This window comes from Podarcis filfolensis (assembly GCF_964270895.1).
Source record: "Podarcis filfolensis genome assembly, chromosome: 18".
Lineage (NCBI taxonomy): Eukaryota > Metazoa > Chordata > Lepidosauria > Squamata > Lacertidae > Podarcis > Podarcis filfolensis.
The window spans coordinates 8,205,241-8,231,043 of NC_139622.1; the positions used below are offsets into that span (position 1 = coordinate 8,205,241).

The following is a 25,803-nucleotide window of genomic DNA, read 5'->3' on the forward strand; positions in this document are numbered from 1 at the left end:
AGGGAGGGAGGGAAGGAAGGAAGGAAGGAAGGAAGGAAGGAAGGAAGGAAGGAAGGAAAAGTAAGATGAGAAGGGAGGGAGGAGGAAGAAGGAAGGAGGGAGGGAGGGAGGGAGGGAGGGAGGGAGGGAGGGAGGGAGGGAAGGAAGGAAGGAAGGAAGGAAGGAAGGAAGGAAGGAAGGAAGGAAGGAAGGAAGGAAAAGTAAGATGAGAAAGGAGAGAGGGAGGGAGGGGGAAAGAAGGAAGGAAGGAAGGAAGGAAGGAAGGAAGGAAGGAAGGAAGGAAGGAAGAAAGTAAGGATGAGAAGGAGGGAGGGAGGGAGGAGGAAGAAGGAAGGAGGGAGGGAGGGAGGGAGGGAAGGAAGGAAGGAAAGTAAGATGAGAAAGGAGGGAGGGAGAGAGAGAGGGAGGGAGGGAGGGAAGGGAGAGAAGAGGAAGGAAGGGGAGGGGTGGGGGAGGGAAGGAGGGAAGGAAGGAATTGGGGGGGGGCTGTATTCCACCAGAGAAGCATTGAATACACCAGTTGCCATAAAACCATCAGATGCAATGGGGTGGGGAGCCAGCCGGTGTTGGGGTTTATGTGGGTCACTGATCAGGAACAATATAAATGTCCTCCTCGGCGTTTCCCGAGGGGGGCCCCCACAGTAGTTGTAATACAGATCCTGAGTGTTGGCATAGACGGGCTGGTCGTCGTGGGGGACGTCCGGATCGGGGGCTCCGGGGCTCATCCTGTGGACAAAAGGAAGAAATTAAAGGAATTGGGTTTTGTTTTCGTTTTTTTGTTTTTGTGCCTCCCTTCCTGAGTCACCGCTTTCCTTTCTTCTACTTCGAGTGTTTGTTCGTTGTTAAATGAATTTCAGGGCCCTTTGCTACAAAGCGACTCCAAACTTCCCTTGGCTCCCAAATTTCCCTTGGCTCCCGAGCAAGCGAAGGAGCCATGGGAAAGACAAGGGGGTCCATGGGAAACTGAAATTCTGCAAAGAAGTTGGCCGCAATTTCTGGGACAGCGTTTCTCCAAAATGTGGTTGGGGGGGACATATCTGTGGTCCTACACAAATCTGGAGCATAGTCCCTAAGGCAGTTGGACGGCACCTTGTACGCCTCCTTCCAGCAACTTCTGCAGCCAAGCTGGTGTCAAACGCCTTGCTCTGCTTTCCTTCGGACCCCATATTTGAGGCCGAGAGGGGGGTCTTGTCATCTGGACAGCCCAGGACCTCCAGACACACGGCCAGGACTTGCACCCCGAGAAGGTCACCGGCGCTGCCAATGCAACGATTCGACTTCACGCCCCGGCGGTGCGCTCTGTCGCTTCTTGAGACAACCACAAACAGAAAGACTGGCTCACCTTGTCCTATCTAGCTGTCCACACTGACTGGCAGCAGCTCTCCAGGTTTTGGGGGGTTTGGGGGACAGGCAACCTCTTCCCAGCAGGACGCGGGTGGCGCTGTGGGTTAAACCACAGAGCCTAGGGCTTGCCGATCAGAAGGTTGGCGGTTCGAATCCCCGCGACAGGGTGAGCTCCCGTTGCTCAGTCCCTGCTCCTGCCAACCTAGCAGTTCAAAAGCACAAAGTGCAAGTGGATAAATAGGTACCGCTCTGGCGGGAAGGTAAACGGCGTTTCCGTGCGCTGCTCTGGTTTGCCAGAAGCGGCTTAGTCCTGCTGGCCACATGACCCGGAAGCTGTACACCGGCTCCCTCGGCCAGTAAAGCGAGATGAGCGCCGCAACCCCAGAGTCGGCCACGACTGGACCTAATGGTCAGGGGTCCCTTTAACCCCTTCCCAACAATGTCTGGGAAACTGAACTGCAGACCCTCTCTGTGCCAAGCAGTGAACTATGGTCCTTTCCTTCATGATAAAGCAAGATTCTGGTCCTCATGATTTAAGGCCAAAGGATGCTGCCAATGCTGTCGACACAGACTGGCAGAGGTTGCCCAGGGTTTAAGGCAGAAATAATAATAATAATAATAATAATAATAATAATAATAATAATAATAATTTATTATTTATACCCCGCCCATGTGGCTGAGTTTCCCCAGCCACTCTGGGCGGTTCCCAATCAAGTGCTAAAAACAATACAGCATTAGGTGAAGGTAAAGGCACCCCTGACCATTAGGTCCAGTCATGACCGACTCTGGGGTTGCACGCTCATCTTGCTTTACTGGCCAAGGGAGCCGGCGTACAGCTTCCAGGTCATGTGGCCAGCAGTACTAAGCCGCTTCTGGCGAACCAGAGCAGCGCATGGAAACGCCGTTTACCTTCCTGCTGGAGCGGTACCTATTTACCTACTTGCACTTTAACGTGCTTTCAAACTGCTAAGTTGGCAGGAGCAGGGACCGAGCAATAGGAGAGCTCACCCCGTCGCGGGGATTCGAACCGCTGACCTTCAGATCGGCAAGTCCTAGGCTCTGTGGTTTATTAAAAACTTCCCTAAACAGGGCTGCCTTCAGATGTCTTTTAAAGAGAAGATAGATGCTTATTTCCTTCACATCTGAAGGGAGGGCATTCCACAGGTTGGGTGCCACTACCGGGTTCCCTGTAACTTGGTTTCTTGCAGCGAGGGAACCACCAGAAGGCCCTCGACAATGGATCTAAGTGTCTGGGCAGAACGATGGGGGTGGAGACGCTCCTTCAGGTATACTGGACTGAGGCCATTTAGGGCTTTCAAGGTCAGCACCAACACTTTGAATTGTGCTCGGAAACGTACTGGGAGCCAATGCAGATCTCTCAGGACTGGTGTTATATGGTCTCGGCGGCCGCTCCCAGTCCCCAGTCTAGCTGCCGCATTCTGGATTAATTGCAGTTTCTGGGTCACCTTCAAAGGCAGCCCCACGTAGAGCGCATTGCAGTAGTCCAAGCAGTAGATAACTAGAGCATGCACCACTCTGGCAAGACAGTCTGCGGGCAGGTAGGGTCTCAGCCTGAAAGTCTTTTCCCAATGGTCAGGCTGGGCCTCAGGTGGAACATGACGGGTGCTGCAACTGAAACGGGCTTGATTTTGGTGTCGCTGCTGAAATTTGAGGCGACCTGCTTGAACCCGGTGCCTTCTACATGCCAAGCAAGCACTCCTCTCATGGGCTGCAGCCCCTCCCAGTTTCTTTGGAACAAGTGGCTGAGTTGCACCCTGTGGATTTGCACACACGCGCAAAAAAAAAAAAAACCCACATCTTTTCCTGTCAGCTCAGAGCGAGCAAATTGCCCCATCGGAAATTAGCTAAGAGCGTGAGCTATCTTGGGATGGGCGTGTGACTCTCCCGCCACCTTTGGAACGGGTGCGCACCGCAGCTCGGCTCGCAAGTTCCTGCCTCAACATCCAAGAGTCTCTGTGACTCAGCAACAATTGGAATTGCTAGCTGTGGAAGAGAAAAATTACCGTATTTTTTGCTCTATAAGATTCACTTTTCCACTCCTAAAAAGTAAGGGGAAATGTGTCTCTATATATACCAATCCTCCCTGCTATTTTGCTTGCCCCTTCCGCTTCCTAGATATAATACCGTATTTTTTGCTCTATAAGACTCACTTTTTCCCTCCTAAAAAGTAAGGGGAAATGTGTGTGTGTCTTATGGAGCGAATGCAGGCTGTGCAGCTATCCCAGAAGCCAGAACAGCAAGAGGGATTGCTGCTTTCACTGCACAGCGATCCCTCTTGCTGTTCTGGTTTCTGAGATCCAGAATATTTTTTTCTTGTTTTCCTCCTCCAAAACTAGGTGCGCCTTGTGGTCTTATAGAGCGAAAAATACGGTACCTCTTATCTGAAAAGTCCGTCCCAACCAATCAGGGTTCGTCCCCTAAAAACCCAACCAATGGGGCATCACAGTGTCAGCAAAACACCATTACAGGTTACAAGCACTTTAATGCAGTAAACAAAGAGCTTTATTTATAAGTGGGTGGTATTAAATGTAGAGGATAACTAGTAATTCTGGGGTTCTTTGAGGGCGTATATGTCAAAAGCAGGGTCTTGCTTGCGTCTTATGGAGCGAATGCAGGCTGCGCAGCTATCCCAGAAGCCAGAACAGCAAGAGGGATTGCTGCTTTCACTGCGCAGCGATCCCTCTTGCTGTTCTGGTTTCTGAGATCCAGAATATTTTTTTCATGTCTTCCTCCTCCAAAAACTAGGTGCGCCTTGTGGTCTGGTGCGTCTTATAGAGCGAAAAATACGGTGCTCTCTGCCACCACAATGGACGCCCCTTGGTTTGCTCTGTTGGGGGCAGGTACAGGGGTCAGATCCACTGCTTTCGTTCCCCTACACCACTTCTGACACCACCAGATTACGCAACGCACAGCCTGGGGTGACCTCCTAGCCCTGTCCAAAATGGACAGCCATTCAACATCTCTGTGGCTTTCCCTCTCAATACATTCCTCTATAAGCAGTTTTACTTTCTGTTCATTTCTCTCATTTCCCAAATCTACTGCAATTTTCAAAAATAAGAAATGAAAGATCATCGCGAAAATTCACCAAATTGAACTGTTGTACACAGACAGTTCTGCTAGCAGGTACACATTTTCACAATTTCCTCTAATGGGCTGCATAATATTCTCAGGGATATATGTGTTTGGCTTGCTCTCCCCACAATATATGCTATTTTGGGGGGCCCACTGGTGGGTTGGGGAGCTCACATTGCAAAATTCGGGTGCAAATTCTGAAAGCGGGGAATCTAAAAAGAGACCCTCTGGATCCGGCATTCTTGTCCTCACAGATGCCCTAAATGAGGAGCCCCAAGAGGATGTGGGAGCCACCGACTTCTCCCACTCTTGTTCACTGCCACTCTAAGGTAGACTGCCTCTGCCCATGGAGACTCCGTTACGCCTGCTTCTTGGGAGAAAAGCAATGACAAACCTAGACAGCATCTTAAAAAGCAGAGACATCACCTTGCCGACAAAGGTCCGTATAGTTAAAGCTATGGTTTTCCCAGTAGTGATGTATGGAAGTGAGAGCTGGACCATAAAGAAGGCTGATCGCGGAAGAATGGATGCTTTTGAATTCTGGTGCTGGAGGAGACTCTTGAGAATCCCATGGACTGCAAGAAGATCAAACCTCTCCATTCGGAAGGAAATCAGCCCTGAGTGCTGACTGGAAGGACAGATCCTGAAGCTGAGGCTCCAAGACTTTAATAATAATATAATAATAATAATTTATTATTTATACCCCGCCCATCTGCCTGGGCTTCCCCAGCCACTCTGGGCGGCTTTCAAATAAATATTAAAATACTCTAATACATCAAACATTAAAAGCTTCCCTAAACAGGGCTACCTTCAGATGTCTTCTAAAAGTTTGGTAGTTGTTTTTCTCTTTGACATCTGGTGGGAGGGCATTCCACAGGGCGGGCACCATCACCGAGAAGGCCCTCTGCCTGGTTCCCTGCAACCTGGCTTCTCACAGGTAGGGAACCGCCAGAAGGCCTTCGGCGCTGGACCTCAGTGTCTGGGCTGAACCATGGAGGTGGAGACGCTCCTTCAGGTCTACTGGGCCGTTTAGGGCTTTAAAGGTCAGCACCAACACTTTGAATTGTGCTCGGAAACGTACTTTGGCCACCTCATGAGAAAAGACACTGATGTTGGGGAAGATGGAGGGCGCAAGGAGAAGGGGACGACAGAGGACGAGATGGTGGGACAGTGTTCTTGAAGCTACCAGCATGGGTTTGACCAAACTGTGGGAGGCAGTGGAAGACAGGAGGGCCTGGTGTGCTCTGGTCCAGGGGGTCATGAAGAGGCGGACACGACTAAACGACTAAACAACAACAACAAAATGAAACTAAGGAGAGCCCTACAAGGAGCTGGATGAGGCCCAAGGGGGCTCAGCACAGCTCAGAATCCTGTCATCACAGTCACCAACAAGATGGCTCTTTTAAGATCCACATGTACCAACTATCAAAGAATGGCAGATGAAGATGATGGACTATATGGAACTTGCCAAACTGACCGGGAGACTCCGAGACCAGAGAGAAGAGACGGTGGAAGATGATTGGAAGAAGTTTAAAGAATATTTGAAGGGAAAAAAATGTTAATATTTAAATCTTAAAATAGCTTTGGAAGTGGATATAGGCTGTAGGGTTTGAAGAGAGTGTATTTTAAAATAGTATTATTTGTAAGGGATAATATGTGAAGATTTTAATGGTAAAAGTAAGCGTGATTAAAAAATGGTTAAAAATTATGATACAATGGTACCTCGGGTTAAGTACTTAATTCATTCCGGAGGTCTGTTCTTAACCTGAAACTGTTCTTAACCTGAAGCACCACTTTAGCTAATGGGGCCTCCTGCTGCCGCCACCGCGTGATTTCTGTTCTCATCCTGAAGCAAAGTTCTTAATCCGAGGTACTATTTCTGGATTAGCGGAGTCTGTAATCTGAAGCGTCTGTAACCCGAGGTACCAATGTATATGTAAACTGCTAAAGATAAGGTAAAATGAAAATCAGATGGGGGGGCTTGGGGAAGCTCACTTAACAATGTTTAGAAAAAAGAAGGGTAAGACAAGAATTTGTTTGCATTGTTTGTTTTTCTGTTTGTGTTGTTTATTAGTGTTATAAAATGAATTTAAAAATTTGGAAAAGAAAATACAAGACCCACATGCCATCAGCAGCTGAGGAACTGTGGCTAGTAACTGTGGAGAGCCTTGATCCTTTGTGCATGTGGTCTGATCCTTTTTAAAAGCTCTCCGAGTTGCTGGGCGTCCCTGGTTCCTGTGGCGGTGAGTTCCGCCGCTCTCCGACGCACTGTGCAAATAAGACAGCTGCCTTTTTTTGCTACTTGCTTTCAGAAGACAGCTGCCTTCTGCTTCTCTGCAAACGGAGCACAAACAAGATCCCTGCCGCTCATTTAAAAACCGCAGGCGAAATCTCGTTTCTGCCTCAGCTTCTTCTGCAAAGCCAGCTCCTCCGCAGGCGCCGCAGCCCAAATTGCTAATAGTCAGCATTTTAAGAGAGTTTGCATTTGGGTTTTTCTCTTCGGTTGACCTCTGGGCTGGAGGGAAGTGTTTTGGAGGAAGTATGGACTTCCTGCTTCGGAGTTAAGGTCTGCTGACACCTCTCTTTCACTTTCTAAATCAGGTTCTCGCAAAACGTGGCCCTCCAGCTGTATTCGGACTACAATTCCCATCATCCCTGACCACTGGTCCTGCTAGCTAGGGATGATGGGAGTTGTAGTCCCATCAAAAGCTGGAGACCTAAGTTTGAGAAACCGAACCTATGGGCAAGTTTGCAAGCCGTGTTTTGACCGGAATGGAGAAGTTCCTGGGAGTTGAGTCAGGAGGAAAATAGACAAAACCAGGGAGACAGTTCCCTAGGACACTGCCCCCCCCCAAGATTTGAACCCCCTGGATGTGACCTTGGGGGCCTCCCAGGTGGAAGCTTTGTCGTTGTTTAGTCGTTTCAGCATGTCCGCCTCTTCATGACCCCCTGGACCAGAGCACACCAGGCACTCCTGTCTTCCACTGCCTCCCGCAGTTTGGTCAAACTCATGCTGGTAGCTTCGAGAACACTGTCCCACCATCTCGTCCTCTGTCGTCCCCTTCTCCTTGTGCCCTCCATCTTTCCCAACATCAGGGTCTTTTCAAGGGAGTCTTCTCTTCTCCTGAGGTGTCCAAAGTATTGGCGCCTCAGCTTCAGGATCTGTCCTTCCAGGGAGCACTCAGGGCTGATTTCCTTATGGATGGAGAGGTTTGATCTTCTTGCAGTCCATGGGACTCTCAAGAGTCTCCTCCAGCACCAGAATTCAAAAGCATCCATTCTTCGGTGATCAGCCTTCTTTATGGTCCAGCTCTCACTTCCATACAGCACTACTGGGAAAACCATAACTTTAACTACGGTATACGGACCTTTGTTGGCAAGGTGATGTCTCTGCTTTTTAAGGTGCTGTCTAGGTTTGTCATTGCTTTTCTCCCAAGAAGCAGGCGTCTTTTAATTTCGTGGCTGCTGTCACCATCTGCAGTGATCATGGAGCCCAAGAAAGTAAAATCTCTCACTGCCTCCATTTCTTCCCCTTCTAGACTCATATTAAAAATGCTACGAAAATGCTTTTTTAAAAAAAGTTTAAAAAATATCTTGAATTTGCCATTAAGCCCTCCATCGCCATCTGTTTTCTGTTTTTATGTGACGTTTGCAAAACTGAAACATTCAGCAATAAATTAACTTATTTTTTGAAATCGCTTTCATTCGGTTTTTCAAATAAAAATTTATAACAATACCAGATTGCGCATCCATATAGAGAGATTTCTCTAAATCTCGAGACCCTTCCACGGGTCTTTTCAACTGCATATTATTTCATAATCTATGTTTTGTACCTGTCCATATTATCCAAAGTGGTTGTTACATTACAGTCATACCTTGGGATAAATACGCTTCAGGATAAGTGCTTTTGGGTTGCGCTCCGTGGCGACCCGGAAGTAACGGAGTGCATTACTTCCGGGTTTCGCCGCTCGCGCATGCGCAGATGGTCAAAATGACGTCACGCGCATGCGCGGAAGCGGCAAAACGCGACCCGCGCATGCGCGGACGCGCTGTTGCATCTTACGTTCTGTTCAGGAAGCGAACGGGCCTCCGGAACGGATCCCATTTGCATCCTGAGGTACCACTGTACAAGAAATGTTAAAATCCTGCTAATGTTTTATTGGTGTTTTGCAGATTTGACCTGTTGCAGGACCTTAGCCAGACCTTAGCAGAGCATAAGCAGAGTTCCAGAAAACAATCAGTTGCAGGCATGATGGACGAAGCAGGAACAAGGCGCTGCTACTAGTAACTTGGTTACTTAAAGTAAACAAGTTGGGATTTATGACTACGTGCCATTCTGTGCAGCTTCACACAGAGTCAAATATCCCAACATGTTTTTCATCAGCAGTGGTCTCCTAAATAAATAAATGAATGTATAAATAATTTATTATTTATACCCCGCCCATCTGGCTGGGTCCCCCCAGCCACTCTGGGCGGCTTCCAACAAAACACTAAAATACAATAACCTATTAAACATTAAAAGCTTCCCTAAACAGGGCTGCCTTCAGATGTCTTCTAAAAGTTTGGTAGTTATTTTTCTCTTTGACATCTGGTGGGAGGACGTTCCACAGGGCAGGTGCCACCTCCGAGAAGGCCCTCTGCCTGGTTCCCTGTAACTTGGCTTCTCGTAGCGAGGGAACCGCCAGAAGGCCCTTGGAGCTGGACCTCAGTGTCCGGGCAGAATGATGGGGGTGGAGACGCTCCTTCAGATATACTGGGCTGAGGCCGTTTAGGGCTTTGAAGGTCAGCACCAACACTTTGAATTGTGCTCGGAAACATACTGGGAGCCAATGTAGGTCTTTGCAGGCCGGTGTTATGTGGTCTCAGCAGCCGCTCCCAGTCACCAGTCTAGCTGCCACATTCTGGATTAGTTGTCGTTTCCGGGTCACCTTCAAAGGTAGCCCCACATAGAGTGCATTGCAGTAGTCCAAGCGAGAGATAGCTAGAGCATGCACCACTCTGGTCCAGTATACCTGAAGGAGCGTCTCCACCCCCATCATTCTGCCTGGACGCTGAGGTCCAGCGCCGAGGGCCTTCTGGCGGTTCCCTCATTGCGAGAAGCAAAGCTACAGGGAACCAGGCAGAGGGCCTTCTCGGTAGTGGCGCCCGCCCTGTGGAACGCCCTCCCAGCAGATGTCAAAGCGATAAACAACTACCTGACATTCAGAAGACATCTTAAGGCAGCCCTGTTCAGGGAAGTTTTTAACGTGTGATATTTTACTGTATTTTTGGTTTCTATGGAAGCCACCCAGAGTGGCTGGGGAGGCCCAGCCAGATGGGCGGGGTATAAATAATAAATTATTATTACTATTATTATTATTATATATAAAAAAAAATCCCCATTCTTCCTTAAGGTTTTCAGGAACCAAGAAGGCAAAAATGAAACCATTTTTTAAAAGAAAAAGCTTACCTGCTTGTCAACGGCTTGCTGGCCCGCCGCTTGCCTTGCCTGGCTCCGGCCCCGTGGTCGATGTTTTCGTAGTTGGCATGGCAGCCGTGGCCCCCTTCGCCCTGCGGACCGGTGTGGCTGATGTACCGCGGCTGCCCGTGAACCCCCTCGGACGCAGAGGAGCCCCTCTTGCTGTGGCTGATGGGAGCTCCCTTCTTCCTCCGGATCAGGAAATAAGCTAGTCCGGCGAGGAGGACCACAGCCACAATGGGCACCACGATGGCGGCATAGAGCGAACCGGGCATGCCTTGGCACTGTTGGGCGTGGAAGTCGCTCACATTTAGGGCCTGGCCTTCCGAGGTGAAGCATCGGCAGTCGGTGTCGGCGGAGCAGTTTTGGCAATAGAACAGGACGCTCTCGGACACAGCGCACTGGCAATCCACGGCGAGTTTCTCCAGGCAGCCGTGGAACGCCCCGGTTGGCACCCAGCGGAGGGGGTTCTTCTCCAGCCACAGCTCCTGCAGCCCGGACGCATTGGCGAAGAACTGGGGAGCTAGTTCCTGCAGGCTGATGTTCGACAGGCAGAGCTTTCTCACCTTGGCGGCGCGGCTCAGGAAACCGTCCGGCAAGTATCGGAGGTCGTTCCCGGACAAGTCCAGCTCTTCCACCCGGGGCCCCAAAGTGGCGTCGTCAGGGATTTCAGGGATTCCGCAGCCGGCGAGTGCCAGCGTATCCGCAGAGTCCCGGAAGAACCGGGCCAGATTCTCCGGGGGGTGGGTTTGGTTGGACAAAGGGCACTTGGGGTACGCAGGCCGGGCGAGGAGGCAGAAGATGGCAGTCACCAGGATTCGCCACATCCTGCGGAGACACAATTTGGAAAGGGGGAGGGGGCCGCGGTGAATGTGGGGAAGGGAAGGTTGGCAGGGGGTCCTGTTGGCAGTGAAGACCCCTTCCCATCGTTCCCTGGTCAGGCCCAAGCGTGGAGCCAATTTGGGTCAGTTCCCACTTCTTAGATGAATCATGGAGTTGTGGCACTTGAAGCAACCACAAGAGTCATCTAGACTGATACCGTGTTTTTCGCTCCATAAGACACACCTAGTTTTTAGAGAAGGAAAACAAGAAAACAAATATTCTGAACGAAACAGTGGATGAATATTTTTTGTGGTTCATGCTGTGGCCACAGACGTGGTTTGATGGTGAGTTTGGGGTAGCCCAATGCAAAAATCCTGAGGATCCGTGTGGATCCGTGTTTTGTAACCACATTTTTGCGCCATTGCGGCCCCACGCAACAGTGGGTGCATGGTTTTTTTTGGTGCAGGCTGTAGCCATGGACATGCTATGTGATCGGATGGTGAATTTGGGGTGACCCAATGCAAAATTCCTGAGGATCCATGGGCTTTTATCTCCCTCAGCTTACATACGCTTCAGGTTACATATGCTTCAGGTTACAAACTCCGCTAACCCAGAAATAGTGCTTCAGGTTAAGGACTTTGCTTCAGAAGAACAGAAATTGTGCTCCGGTGGCGCGGCAGCAGCAGGAGGCCCCATTAGCTAAAGTGGTGCTTCAGGTTAAGAACAGTTTCAGGTTAAGTACAGACCTCTGGAACGAATTAAGTACTTAACACGAGGTACCACTGTATTGAAAGATTTTCGGCCGAAGGTAACTGAAACCGTCCACAGAACCGTACGGAACAACCTTACATTTACAGAGCAAAATATCCTCTTGAATTGTATGCCCAGCACGTGGAACCTTACGAAAAGGACAATACAAATGGACTCTCTGTGTCTTTAACCCAGGCATAGGCAACCTTCGGCCCTCCAGATGTTTTGGGACTACAACTCCCATGATCCCTAGCTAACAGGACCGGTGGTCAGGGATGATGGGAATTGTAGTCCAAAACATCTGGAGGGCCGGCAGATGAAGATGATGGCATTTTCGGAGCTAGCCGACCTAACCGGAAGAGTCCGCGACCAGAAGGAGGAGGAGTATCAGGAAGAATGGACAAAATTTAATGATTATTTAGTTAAACATGTAAAATTAAATTAATTGGAAACAGCTTGCGGGTATTTAATTGGCTTAGGATTTTATATAAGTTAAGTGATGAATCAATATGTTTAATTTTAAAATTAAGGGATATAAGGATGTTAATGTTCAAGTGAAATTTCATAAGAACTTTGATTTGGAAAACCGTTAAAAGGAAGTGTATGGAAATTCAACCAAGGGGAAGCGAGGAAGTCACTTAACAATGTTTATAAGTGTAATTTTAAGAAGGTTATGATCTATGCCTGTTTGTTTATCTGTTTGTTTTGTTTGTAATTTTGTGAAAATTAATAAAAAAAATAAAAAACCCAAAACATCTGGAGGGTCAAAGGTTGCCTATGGCTGCCTTAAGCGCGGCAAAAAAGGCTGATCCTGTTGAATTGGGAAAATTAAAATGCGGCTCCCTTCTACGACTGGATCAAAAACTTACACAAACTCACAACATATGAACAACATATAAAGTAAAGGTAAAGGGACCCCTGACCATTAGGTCCAGTCGTGACCGACTCTGGGGTTGGGGCGCTCATCTCGCTTTATTGGCCGAGGGAGCCGGCGTACAGCTTCCGGGTCATGTGGCCAGCAGGACTAAGCCGCTTCTGGTGAACCAGAGCAGCTCACGGAAACACAGTTTACCTTCCCGCCAGAGCGGTACCTGTTTATCTACTTGCACTTTGACGTGCTTTTGAACTGCTAGGTTGGCAGGAGCAGGGACCGAGCAACGGGAGCTCACCCCGTCGTGGGGATTCGAACCGCCGACCTTCTGATCGGCAAGTCCTAGGCTCTGTGGTTTAACCCACAGCGCCACCTGCGTCCCTGAACAACATATAAACATGGACAAATTCAACGATACTTGGAATCCATTCCTACAAAGGCTGTAATAGGTGAAGTGCAATTAACAACCTTGTAAAATTAATAATAATAATAATAATAATAATAATAATAATAATAAATAAATAAATAAATAAAAAACAACTCCCAGAAGCCTTGGCGTGAGGCCAATGGGAGATGCGTTTTGCAATGATAGGAGAGCATGACATTTGCTGCCTGCGATGGGGACCTGATTCAGGAAGGTGAATCTCATACTCTTAAGGCAGCGGCGGCGGGTGGAGTTGGCCCCCAAACTCCTCTCCCTGGCCCTTGAATCTCTCTCCAGGCTACGCCCATCCCAGGCGCTGCGGAAACCCCATGAGAGTTGCTACTGGTCAGTCTGGACAAGACTGATAAGGCAGCGTCCTCCGTTTGCACCAGCGCGAAGTAAGAGTCCCTCTCTGTTCTGCCTTGGTCAGACCACACCTGGAATACTGTGTCCAGTTCTGGGCGCCCCATTTTAAGAAGGGTACGGACAAGCAGGAAAGTGTGCAGAGGAGGGCGGCCAACGGTCTGGAAACCAAGCCTGATGAGGAACGGTTGAAGGAGCTAGGTATGTTTTGCCCGGGAAAGAGGAGATATGAAAGTCCTTTTCAAATATCTCAAGGGCTGTCACACGGAAGAGGGAGCAAGCTTGTTTTCCCCTGCTCTGGAGGGCAGGACTCGAACCCACGGCTTCAAGTCATGAGAGAGGAGATTCCGACTCAGATGGTGGACTCTCCTTCCTTGGAGGTTTTCAGGCAGAGGTCGTGCGGCCGTCTGCCACGGATGCTTTAAGCTGAGATTCCTGCCCTGCAGCAAACTGGAGTACGATTCTATGATTCTGTGGTTATTCGGGTTCATGAGGACTAGGGCCTTGGGACGCCTTCCCGGGAAGGATCACAGCTCATCCTTTGCACGTGGGAAGTCCTGGGTTCGAATCCTGACACCTCTAGGTCCTGGCTGGCGGTGCCCATCTACCACCGCCAAGCTGGGAAACCCGTGAGAGGAGTTGCCGGTCCGTGCCAACAGCACTGACCCAAATGGCCTGACTCAACAGCTCACAGTTTCAGCACTGACCCCCCACCTCCCTCCAGGGCAGAGAGGCCCTCAATTCTGTGCTTAGCGCCCCCTCAACCAATCCCCAAAACACCCTAGCCCTACCTGCTTCCTGCAGAGATCTCGGACGTCTGCCTTCTGCCTCGGGACTCTTGACATCGCTTGTGGGGAGGGAAAAAGGAGAAGCTCAACTTCCCTCTTTTGGGGGGGGGGCGGGAGGCAGGAGAGGAAATACTAGCAGAAAGGAAAGTTTGCTCTGGGGAAACCTTGCCTTGCTCAACCCGACAAGCCAGGCAGTGTTCAGATGCCCTCCAAGAATTGGGGGGTTTCGGTTTCGGGGGTTCTGGGTCCAAGGGGCCAGGATGGGATCTGGTGGTCCAAGAGGCGGAGCCTGTCGAATAGAGGGGAGGAGCTAAGGTGGAGTATTTTAAATTGTAAAACAGAAAATTATATATACACACACACACACACACACACACACACAAAATATACCGTATTTTTCGCTCTATAAGACGCACCAGACCACAAGACGCACCTAGTTTTTGGAGGAGGAAAACAGGAAGAAAAATATCTGAATCTCAGAAGCCAGAACAGCAAGAGGGATCGCTGCGCAGTGAAAGCAGCGATCCCTCTTGCTGTTCTGGCTTCTGGGATAGCTGCGCAGCCTGCATTCGCTCCATAAGACGCACACACATTTCCCCTTACTTTTTAGGAGGGGAAAAGTGAGTCTTATAGAGCAAAAAATACGGTATATACACACAAGCGCAAAATATGGTCTGAAGCTCAACATCAAAAAAACAAAGATCATGGCCACTGGTCCCATCACCTCCTAGCAAATAGAAGGGGAAGAAATGGAGGCAGTGAGAGATTTTACTTTCTTGGGCTCCATGATCACTGCAGATGGTGACAGCAGCCACGAAATTAGAAGACGCCTGCTTCTTGGGAGAAAAGCAATGACAAACCTAGACAGCATCTTAAAAAGCAGAGATATCACCTTGCCAACAAAGGTCCGTATAGTTAAAGCTATGGTTTTCCCAGTAGTGATGTATGGAAGTGAGAGCTGGACCATCAAGAAGGCTGAGCGCCGAAGAATGGATGCTTTTGAATTATGGTGCTGGAGGAGACTCTTGAGAGTCCCATGGACTGCAAGAAGATCAAACCTCTCCGTTCTGAAGGAAATCAGCCTTGAGTGCTCACTGGAAGGACAGATCCTGAAGCTGAGGCTCCAAGACTTTGGCCACCTCGTGAGAAGAGAAGACTCCCTGGAAAAAACCCTGATGTTGGGAAAGATGGAGGGCACAAGGAGAAGGGGACGACAGAGGACGAGATGGTGGGACAGTGTTCTCGAAGATACCAGCATGAGTTTGACCAAACTGCGGGAGGCAGTGGAACACAGGAGTGCCTGGCGTGCTCTGGTCCATGGGGACACGAAGAGTCGGACACGACTAAACGACTCAGCAACAACAACATATATATACAGAAAAGAGATCGCATAAAGGAGGTTTTGCACATCGGTTCCCAGGATCAGGGAACTGTTTTCTTTGTTTCGATCCAAACTGTTGTAACCAAAAATTGTCCTTTTCCCTTATGGGGTATCCAAGAGCCCATATAGAGTCCTTACATAGGTTCCCTATTGGTAGGAGAAGATAACAGAGGCCAACCAGAGAATATTGAGAAGCAAAGCAGCTATTAAGCCTGATCTTTATTAAAGCTGTTGCAACCGGGTGCTCTCCTCACCCGCAGGAAAGGAGGAGGAACCCAGAAAAATGGCATGCAAGGCCTTATAAAGACTTTTGAAATTGCCACCCTGTAGATCAAGATCACCCCCAGAAACATCATACATACATCACAGAAGGGGTGTAACCTAAGACCACCCCTCAGATACATTACACCTACATCACAGAAAAGGCGGTCTTAAAACAGAAATTTGAATGTTGTTTTTCTCCTGTCCTTGTTTATCTCCTGTCTGGCAGGTTACTTGATTGGATTGCCTGGGGAGCCTGGCCAGTCTTTTGTAGTGATAAATACTTAGTTCCTGGGCCAGATCACAGGCTCACACCCTACTCATATCTTAAATGTGCCCTTAAGACACGATTTGTGAGGAAAGAGACAATGGGGAGGTTTCCCACTTTGGCCTTGCAGAGAAAACATTTGCTCAGTTTAGGAATCAAAATGGTTCCAGGTCAGTCTTCCTGTGCTGATCTATGTACAGTGGTACCTCGGGTTAAGTACTTAATTCGTTCCGGAGGTCCGTTCTTAACCTGAAACTGTTCTTAACCTGAAGCACCACTTTAGCTAATGGGGCCTCCCACTGCCGCCGCGCCGCCACAGCCCGATTTCTGTTCTCATCCTGAAGCAAAGTTCTTAACCTGAAGCACTATTTCTGGGTTAGTGGAGTCTGTAACCTGAAGCGTATGTAACCCGAGGTACCACTGTACGTGCTTGGTTGGTACACTTATGAACATTACCATATATCTAAGACCTCAACATTCCTATCACAAAGCGGACGCCATTTGGAACCAATATGGCAGACTGGGTCAACCGGAACAGATTTTAACCGCTGGTTTCAAAATTGTGTGGTCTTTCTTCTTCTTCTTTGAATTCTTAAGAATCGGAGGCACTTTCTGCATTGCCAAGGACAGGACGAAATTGCTCTTGGGATCCCTTCGAACTCTACAATTCTGTGAGAGAGTTTGTGAGAAAGTGAATGAGGGGCAAACTTGATATTGAGGCCGTGATGTCTCCCGTAGCTATTTATATTTATTTGTCGTATCTGCCTGTCCTCCAGCATTTAGCCATTGGAGTTGCGTTCCTCTTTTGCAAACCTTCTGAGTTTTGCATTTGGTTTGACCACATTCTTCCGAGGCAGAACACAGGAAAGGTTACTTCCTTTTATGGGGACACCCCCTCACCCCCCCGGTTCCCGGAAAGCCCTGGCGAAAAACAACAGATCATCAGCTACAGCTGAAGCTCATATCAGAGCCCTCCGAAACAGTCTCAGAAGCCTGTCCTCATTTTACCACTTGCCAAAGCCATTCGCAGCTGGAGAAAGGAGACTCTAGGCTTTCGGTTTCGAGAGCTGAGTTGGACAAAGCTTCTGTTTCTACGCTGCGTCCCGTGATGGATTTAGGTATAAGCTAAACAAGCTATAACTTAGGGCCCCACTCTCTTGGGGAGCCCTAAAAAAATTAAAGGAAAAAACAACGGGATGTACATTTTCAAAATATGAGATAAAAAACAAATAAAATAAAACCGATCTACAGCAATAGTGTTTTGTGTTGTGTAGGCTTCTATGATGTAAGTCATGGGCCCCGCCTGCTAGCCTGCTCCCTAAAACATCACTGGTTTGCTCCTTTCGATATATAGGGTGCCTACATTATGCATGGACTGGTTGCATGGAAACATGGGCAAATGGCTTGAGATACCTATTAGGTCCAGTCGTGACCGACTCTGGGTTTGCGGCGCTCATCTCGCTTTACTGGCCCAGGGAGCCGGCGTACAGCTTCCAGGTCATGTGGCCAGCAGGACTAAGCCGCTTCTGGCGAACCAGAGCAGCGCACAGAAATGCTGTTTACCTTCCCGCCGGAGCAGTACCTATTTATCTACTTGCACTTTGACGTGCTTTCGAAATGTTAGGTTGGCAGGAGCAGGGACCAAGCAACGGGAGCTCATCCCGTCATCGCGGGGATTCGAACCGCCGACCTTCTGATCGGCAAGTCCTAGGCTCTGTGGTTTAACCCACAGCGCCACCCGCGTCCCTAATAATCAATGTACTGTACTATAAAATAAATAACACAGTATGTTTCACAGGGTGCGAAAGAAGGGCTTTGCACCTTTATACAATATGCATGTGTGCTTAGGCCCAGGGTCTTTTGCCTCACCATCCCCACTACTGACTCCCTGTTGCTACTCAGCTTCAAAAAAATAAAGTGTCATTGAAAAAAACCTGGTAACCATACTCTAGGGGGTCTTGGTAGACCACAAGCTCAACTGTGAGTCAACAGCGTGATGCAGCAGCAAAAAAGGCTAATGCTATTCTAGGCTGCGTCCACAGAAGTCTAGGGATGTCATAGTCCTGTTGTCTTCTGCTTTGGTCAGACCACAACCCGGAGTTCCGTGTCCAGTTCTGGGCCCCACAATTTAAGAAGGATGTTGAGAAGCTGGAACATGCATTGTTGTTGTTTAGTCGTTTAGTCATGTCCGCCTCTTCGTGACCCCACGGACCAGAGCATGCCAGGCACTCCTGTCTTCCACTGCCTCCCGCAGTTTGGTCAAACTCATGCTGGTAGCTTCGAGAACACTGTCCCACCATCTCGTCCTCTGTCGTCCCCTTCTCCTTGTGCCCTCCATCTTTCCCAACACCAGGGTCTTTTCCAGGGAGTCTTCTCTTCTCATGAGGTGGCCAAAGTCTTGGAGCCTCAGCTTCACGATCTGTCCTACCAGTGAGCGGAACATGCATAGAGGAAGGCAACCAAAATGATCAAAGCAAGCCTTATGAAGAGCGGTTGAAGGAGCTGGGTCTGTCTAGCCTGGAGAAGCAGAGACTTGAGAGGAGATATGAGAGGCATCTTCCTATATCTCAAGGGCTGTCACACAGGCTTGTTTTCTCCTGCTCTGGAGGGTAGGATTCGAACCCGTGGCTTCCAAGTTACAAGAGACTAAACATCAGCAATAACTTCTCTGGTGTTAAGAGCTGTTCGGCAGTGGAACGGTCTCCCTTGGGAAGTGGTGGTCTCTCCTTCCTTGGATGTTCTTAAGCAGAGGTTGGACGGCCATCTGTCCTGGATGCTTTAAGCTGAGATTCCTGCATGGCGGGGGGTTGGGCTGGATGACCTCTGGGGTCCCCTCGAACTCTGCAATTGTACAGTTCTAGGATGAAAACCTTTCCCCATCCATCGCTAGCACTGGGACGCCACCTGGTGGCCTTTGCCAAACGTGCAAACATCAGCCGCACTTGGGTTTGTCTCCATCCATCTAGTGCTATGTGGTTTTTATTCCCAGGTCTATGAATATAGCAGGGCTGCACCTCAGAACACCTGCTTTGCATGCAGAAGGGTGAAATGCCTGTCATCTCTATGTAGCGCTGGGAAAGACTCTGCCTGAACTCCTCCACAGCTGCTGCTATTCAGTATAGCCAGTCTAGCCATGCCTGAGGTTAAAGGTAAAGGGACCTCTGACCATTAGGTCCAGTCGTGGCCGACTCTGGGGTTGCGGCGCTCATCTCGCTTTACTGGCCGAGGGAGCTGGCGTACAGCTTCCGGGTCATGTGGCCAGCAGGACTAAGCCGCTTCTGGAGAGCCAGAGCAGCGCACGGAGATGCCGTTTACCTTCCCGCCAAAGTGGTACCTATTTATCTACTTGCACTTTGATGTGCTTTCGAACTGCTAGGTTGGCAGGAGCAGGGATTGAGCAACGGGAGCTCACCCCGTCAATGCGGGGATTCGAACCGCCGACCTTCTGATCGGCAAGTCCTATGCTCTGTGGTTTAACCCACAGCACCACCCACTGGTGGACTAATAATAATAATAATAATAACGTTATTACTTATACCCCGCCCATCTGACTGGGCCTCCCTAGTCACTCTGGGCAGCTTCCAACAGGATATTAAAAACAAAATAAAAGCTCAAACTTTAAAAACTTCCCTAAACAGGGCTGCCTTCAGATGTCTTCTAAAAGTCAGATAGTTGTTTATTTCCTTGACATCTGATGGGAGAGCGTTCCACAGGGAGGGCGCCACCACCGAGAAGGCCCTCTGCCTGGTTCCCTGTAACCTTACTTCTCGCAGGGAGGGAACCGCCGGAAGACCATTGGAGCTGGACCTCAGTGTCCGGGCTGGACAATGGGGGTGGAGACGCTTCTTCAGATATACTGGGCCGAGGCTTTCAAGGTTAGTACCTTTAAATTTTGCTCGGAAACATACTAGCCTTGATGTTATTTATGTATGCTACTGCAGTGGTAAGAATGTTACTCGCCCCAGAATGGAAAAAAGAAAAAGTCCCAGTAAACGAAAAAACGGATACAATAACCTTACGGAATATGCAGAAATGGTGAAACTTTTTATAAAAGAGTGGAAACTGTTTACTGAATATTTACAGATAAACTGTAAACAGATCAGAACACTGGCAGGGCTATTGTAACAGCCTGCAGTTTCATAACAGAATATATTTAATGTAGACGAATAAATGAGCAAATTAAGCGAATTTGGAATATGCAGAAGATATTAAAAATAAATTTAGGGAAATGCAGAAAGAGGGGGAAGGAAGTCAAGTTTTGATACGTCAAAATGATGGTAAATTTAGTGAGATGTATAAACCTGAAAAGCATATTTATTTATTTTTTTAAAGAAATTTGTGGGCGCCCTTCATGGGGAATTTTGTGGATGCTTGGGCACCCAGGGCCGCAGGGGAGTTGGCACCTACACATGTCAGGATCAGGGCCGGATTTCGGTTTGATGAGGCCCTAATCTACTGAAGGTAATGGGGCCCTTTATATGTCCAGCTGTCCTTTGTCAACAACAAATTGTCACTGTTTTTTGTGTTGAATATATGCTATATGGTATTTTTTGGAACTAATAGGGATCTCAAGCCATTTGCACATAACAAAATATGTATTTTATCAAAGTAATGGTTGAACTGTAATACAATTAAGAAGTATATTAATAGTGAAATACAATTAAGAAGTATATTAATAGTGAAACACCATATTTTTCCATGTATAAGACTAGGTTCCCCCCCAAAAAAACAAATAATGTCAAAAAATAGGGGGCGTCTTATACACGGACACATCTACCCCTGTTTTCTTAAATCTTAATCCCCAAAACTAGGGGGTGTCTTATACATGGTGGTGTCTTATAGACGGAGAAATATGGTAATTATTAAGCTCTAACTTAAAATGATTTTTTATTCATAACAAACTTAATAACGCAAACACATTGGCATTTGGCAATAACAAAAGTTCCTTTAGAAACACATTTCACAAAGACTCATAATCTAGTCTCTAGAAACTTGCCGTAACATAAAATAACAATAGGTGTAAATATAGGACGCAAATGACTAATAATTATAAATCGCTTTATTAACATCAAATTAAGTGTCATAACCTGTATAGTGCAATTGCAGTTAATACAATGCATTTTTTAAATATAATATCAATACTGTATCAACATAAGGGATGCGGGTGGCGCTGTGGTCTAAACCACAGAGCCTAGGGCTTGCTGATCGGAAGGTTGGCGGTTCGAATCCCTGCGACAGGGTGAGCTCCCGTTGCTCGGTCCCTGTTCCTGCCAACCTAGCAGTTCGAAAGCACATCAAAGTGCAAGTAGATAAATAGGTACCGCTCTGGTGGGAAGGTAAATGGTGTTTCCGTGTGCTGCTCTAGTTCGCCAGAAGCGGCTTAGTCCTGCTGACCACATGACCCGGAAGCTGTACGCCGGCTCCCTCGGCCAATAAAGCGAGATGAGCGCCGCAACCTCAGAATCGGCCACGACCGGACCTAATGGTCAGGGGTCCCTTTACCTTTACCTTTACTGTATCACCATAGTAGTCCACTGATGGGCTAGGCCCGTGACTTACACATCGGAACCTACACAACACAAAACACTGTTGCTGTACGTAGATTTCATTTTATTCTTTTTTTATCTTATGTATTTTGGAAATGTAAATCTAGTTATTCCCCTCCTTTAATTTTTAACCCCCCCTTGATTTTATTTTGGAGTTGTCTGTTTATTTTGGAGTTGTTTGTTGTAAAGAATGTATATTATTTGAATAAAATAATAAAGGATGACAAAAGCAAAAAATAGTAATATTGTACTTACTTTTAATCTTTGTATGTAACGGGGTCCTTGCCAGATATTTTCATATAGCTTCACAATTTATTTCACCATGCAATCAATAAATCCCAATGTTTGATTTGATTTTGGAGCTGTCAGTTTACTGTGGGGTTGTTTGTTGTAAAGAATGTATATTATGTGAATCAAATAATAAAGGATGATAAAAGAAAAGAAAAAGGAAAGTATTGTACTTTTAATCTTTGTATGCAATGCGGTCCTTGCCAGATATTTCCATATAGCTTCAAAATTTGTTTCCCCATACAATCAATGAATCCCAATGTTATTTGTGTATAATTTTTTTTTAGGGGCGAGCTCTAGCTTGTTTAGCTTACGGATATATTTTCATATACCTTCACAATTTATTTTCCCATACAATCAATGAATCAGTGGCGTAGCGTGGGTTGTCAGCACCCGGGGCAAGGCAAGTAATTTGCGCCCCCTAACCCGTGGATTTGCGCCCCCTAACCCATGGATTTGCCCTAACCCCAGATGTTGCGCCCGGTGCGGCCGGCCCCCCTTGCACCCTCCACGCTACGCCACTGCAATGAATCCCAATGTTATTTGTGTATAGTTTTTTTAGGGGCGAGCTGTAGCTTGTTTGGATTACACGTAAACCCGGCGCCGCATGTCAGGATATCTAAGCATCCTTTTCACCTGGCGATGGAAGGAACACGCGTCTCCAAAAAACCCGCGCGCGCGCGCCCCACTCCTTTCCGACGGCGCCGTTGCCCTTTTAAGAGCGCGCGCGTTGCAGTCGAAGAGGGAGGGTGCTTCTTCCTCGGAAGAGCCACTGAAAAAAAAAAAGAGGATTTTTTTTAAGGGGGGTGGGGGGGAAGAGAGAAAAGCAAAAGCAAGGAGGGAGGGAGGGTCTCTTGCAGCCCGCCCGGAGGAGCCATCACCGCCGCGGCGTCGAGCCTGGCGCGCCCGCCGTTTCCTGGAGCAGAGGAGGCTTGAGGGCGCCATGCGGCGATGCTCCCCGGGGTGGCGGCCCCGATCCTGCCTCTAGCTGCAGGTGCGGACCCCCCCTCCCTCCAGAGACGCCGGAGAGACCCCTCCCTAGCCAGCCATGTACGCCAAAGGGAAAGGCTCCGGCGTACCTTCCGACGGGCAGGCGCGAGAGAAGTGAGTTGGAAACCCCCCTCCTTCCCTCCCTCCCCCCCGAAAAAAAAACCCACGACCACCCCGACAAGACCCCTTTCTTTGGAAATCTAGAGACCCCCCCCAAAAAAATAATCAGCTCAGTGCCTCTCAGCCTAAACCCTACCCCCCACACACACACCAAAAAAATGAAAGCATTCCTAAAAAACTTCCAAGGTGGAGTTTCGCCTCCCCAAAATAGCCCCCCTTGGAAATCTGGGGGTCTTTCCCCCCCATATCAGCTCCACTCACCTCCCCCCACCAGAGAAAAACCCACTCCTGAAACTTCCTCGCTTTTCAGACGGTGGAACCCCTTACCAAATATCAGTTTCCCAAATATCAATTTCCCTAAAATTTGGGCACCCCCGTCTCCCCCCAAAATCAGGCCGGTTTCACTCACCCCCCCCCTTCCCCACTCCAAATGCACTCCCGAAACTTCCCAGAGGGAGTTTTATCAGGCAGCGGGACCCCCTCCCCAAAAATACCCCCCCCAAACATCAATTTCCTTTGGAGATTTGGGGAGCCCGTTTCCTAAAATCAGCCCAACTCCTTGCTGCAAACTTCCTGTGTCGACTGTCCCATGCAGAGGACCCCCCCCCCCCATGAATCAGAAGCAGGCTTGGGGGTGTTTCAAAGCTGGGGGTGTCCTGACCTGCCTCCCCACCCCTTTATTTCCCTAGCAATTCACGGGCTCTGTCAGAAGGAAAATTAGTTTTGGGGGGTGCTATGGGTTTGTGTGCGGTTTCATGGATAGGGCCACACCAGAGAAGGGGACTTTGGAGTAGGGGGGGGCAGAGAGGGTCTGAAAGTATTTCGTGGGGGGGGAGGTGAAAAGAGGACGTGGGGGCAGAGTGTGTGTGTCCCCCCCAAAAAAAAATATGGATGTGCACTGGACCTTATAGGGTGTTGTCAAGTTGAGATGACCTGCTCATAACTTGCTTCCCCCCCAAATGTTTGGGAGACCTGGTGAACAGTTCTGGGGGGGGGCATGCAAGACCATTTGGGGGGGCTGCATCCAGCGACATCCAGCAGTCATCCTGGACATTATAATTTTTTTGAGAGGATGGGGCTCTGAACAAGGGCTAATGGCAAGTTGACTAGAACACAAGTCTTCGTCCCCAATTCCCTGGCCTCCCCCCAAAAAAAATTCAGGCCCAAAGGCGGAACTCTGAGCAATGGTGATGGCTAAGAATCAAGCCCCCACCCACAGGCGCAGTCTACCTGTGGCTTACCAGGCACTGAGCCGTGAATTGGCCATCCCCACATATGGAATTTATGATCTGCGTTTCGGATTCAAATGTCTGTGCGTTGCATATTTATATTGGTTTTGGGGGGGGGGTGTTATAGAATTGTAAAATTGTCGCACTGGAAGGGACCGCGGAAGTCCTCTAGCCTACTTTTAGAGAAGACATCTGAAGGCAGCCCTGTTTAGGGAAGCTTTTAATGTTTGACGGACTGTTGTATTTTAATATTTTGTTGGAAGCCGCCCAGAGTGGCTGGGGAAGCCCAGCCAGATGGGCGGGGTATAAATAATAAATTATTATTATTATTATTATTATTACCTCTTCCAATGAAGCCAGTCCCTAACCAGCCGAGCTACTATCCAGTTGTTGTTTATTTTGCTGTAACAATTTTTAGTTTCGTTTCGCTCCAGAGTTTGCCCAAATGGTTATTTTATTTTATTTTCCGGGGGAAAGCGTATATTGTTTTTCCCCTTTATCTGAGATGCCTAGCTTTGCAGAGTTAGAAGTCCAGAAGTCATTTAGTCCAGCCCAAAGCTGTCAAGGTTTCCCTTTTTTAAAGGGAAATTCCCTTATTCCAAATAAGATTCCTCGCAAGAAAAGGGGAAAGTTGACCACTATGGTCCAGCCTCCTGCAATGCGAGAATTACAACTCATCCCACGTTAAGTTTTTTCTCCCACAAAGCGGCCTATAAATTTATTAAATAGGCGCTGTGGGTTAAACCACAGAGCCTAGGACTTGCCGATCAGAAGGTCGGCGGTTCGAATCCCTGCAATGACGGGCTGAGCTCCCATTGCTCGGTCCCTGCTCCTGCCCACCTAGCAGTTTGAAAGCACCTCAAAGTGCAAGTAGATAAATAGGTACCACTCCAGCGGGAAGGTAAACGGCGTTTCCGTGCGCTGCTCTGGTTTGCCAGAAGCGGCTTAGTCATGCTGGCCACATGACCTGGAAGCTGTACGCCGGCTCCCTCGGCCAGTAAAGCGAGATGAGCGCCGCAACCCCAGAGTCGGCCACGACTGGACCTAATGGTCAGGGGTCCCTTTACCTTTACCTTACTGATCATATGTGGCATTTGGAGTCTCCGCATGCCAGGCGATTTGCCCCGATCCAACAGAACCATCTCCAACCCTACAGAGCCTTGGGGGGGGAGTCTCAGTTAAACCCCCCAGGCACAGGGAAGGGAGTTTGTGGTCTTGCCTGGACCCCCAACTCCCTCCATCGCTGACCATTGGCCATGCTGGCTCACTGGGAATTTGAGGTACCCAACACCCAGAGAGGATAGCAGGCTTCCTAACATAGGAAGATCAATGGGGTAGGATCAGGCCCAAGGGGCAGGTCCAGTCCGGCTGCCCCCATGTCCAAACAGCTGCCCCCCATAGGGGAATCGACTCTCCCCACAGAGGCGGACTTTGGTAATATGCTGCCCTGAGCGAGGACAAAATATGGCACCCCCCAAAAAATATATATACAGCTATATTCATACAGCGGTTGGCACTGTGGGTTAAACCACAGATACTAGGGCTTGCCGATCGGTTCGAATCCCCACTACGGGGTGAGCTCCCGTTGCTCGGTCCCTGCTCCTGCCAACCTAGCAGTTCAAAAGCACGTCAAAGTGCAAGTAGATAAATAGGTACCGCTCCGGCGGGAAGGGAAACGGCGTTTCTGTGTGCTGCTCTGGTTCTCCAGAAGCGGCTTAGTCCTGCTGGCCACATGACCCAGAAGCTGTATGCCGGCTCCCTCGGCCAATAAAGCGAGATGAGCGCCGCAACCCCAGAGTCGGCCACG

At 48.7% G+C, this 25,803-nt stretch overlaps 2 protein-coding genes across 2 annotated transcripts in view; one reads left to right on the plus strand and one right to left on the minus strand.

Moving 5' to 3' along the window:
• Positions 1-419: 419 nt before the first annotated feature.
• On the minus strand, positions 420-14,007 carry LRRC25 (leucine rich repeat containing 25; the record flags this gene model as incomplete). Its single annotated transcript, XM_083594275.1, has 3 exons — positions 13,917-14,007; positions 9,887-10,723; positions 420-726 (listed from the first exon to the last, which is right to left on the minus strand). Coding segments are annotated over exons 2-3 (1,143 nt in total), but the record flags the coding sequence as incomplete, so codon positions are not given.
• Positions 14,008-22,456: 8,449 nt separating this feature from the next.
• LOC310753423 (single-stranded DNA-binding protein 4-like) overlaps positions 22,457-25,803 on the plus strand; it is a 38,510-nt gene continuing 35,163 nt past the window's right edge. Inside the window, exon 1 of the mRNA XM_083594722.1 lies at positions 22,457-22,761. Within this exon, the coding sequence (XP_083450848.1) occupies positions 22,706-22,761 (56 nt within the window). The 5' untranslated portion in view covers positions 22,457-22,705. The remainder of the gene's footprint in view (positions 22,762-25,803) is intronic.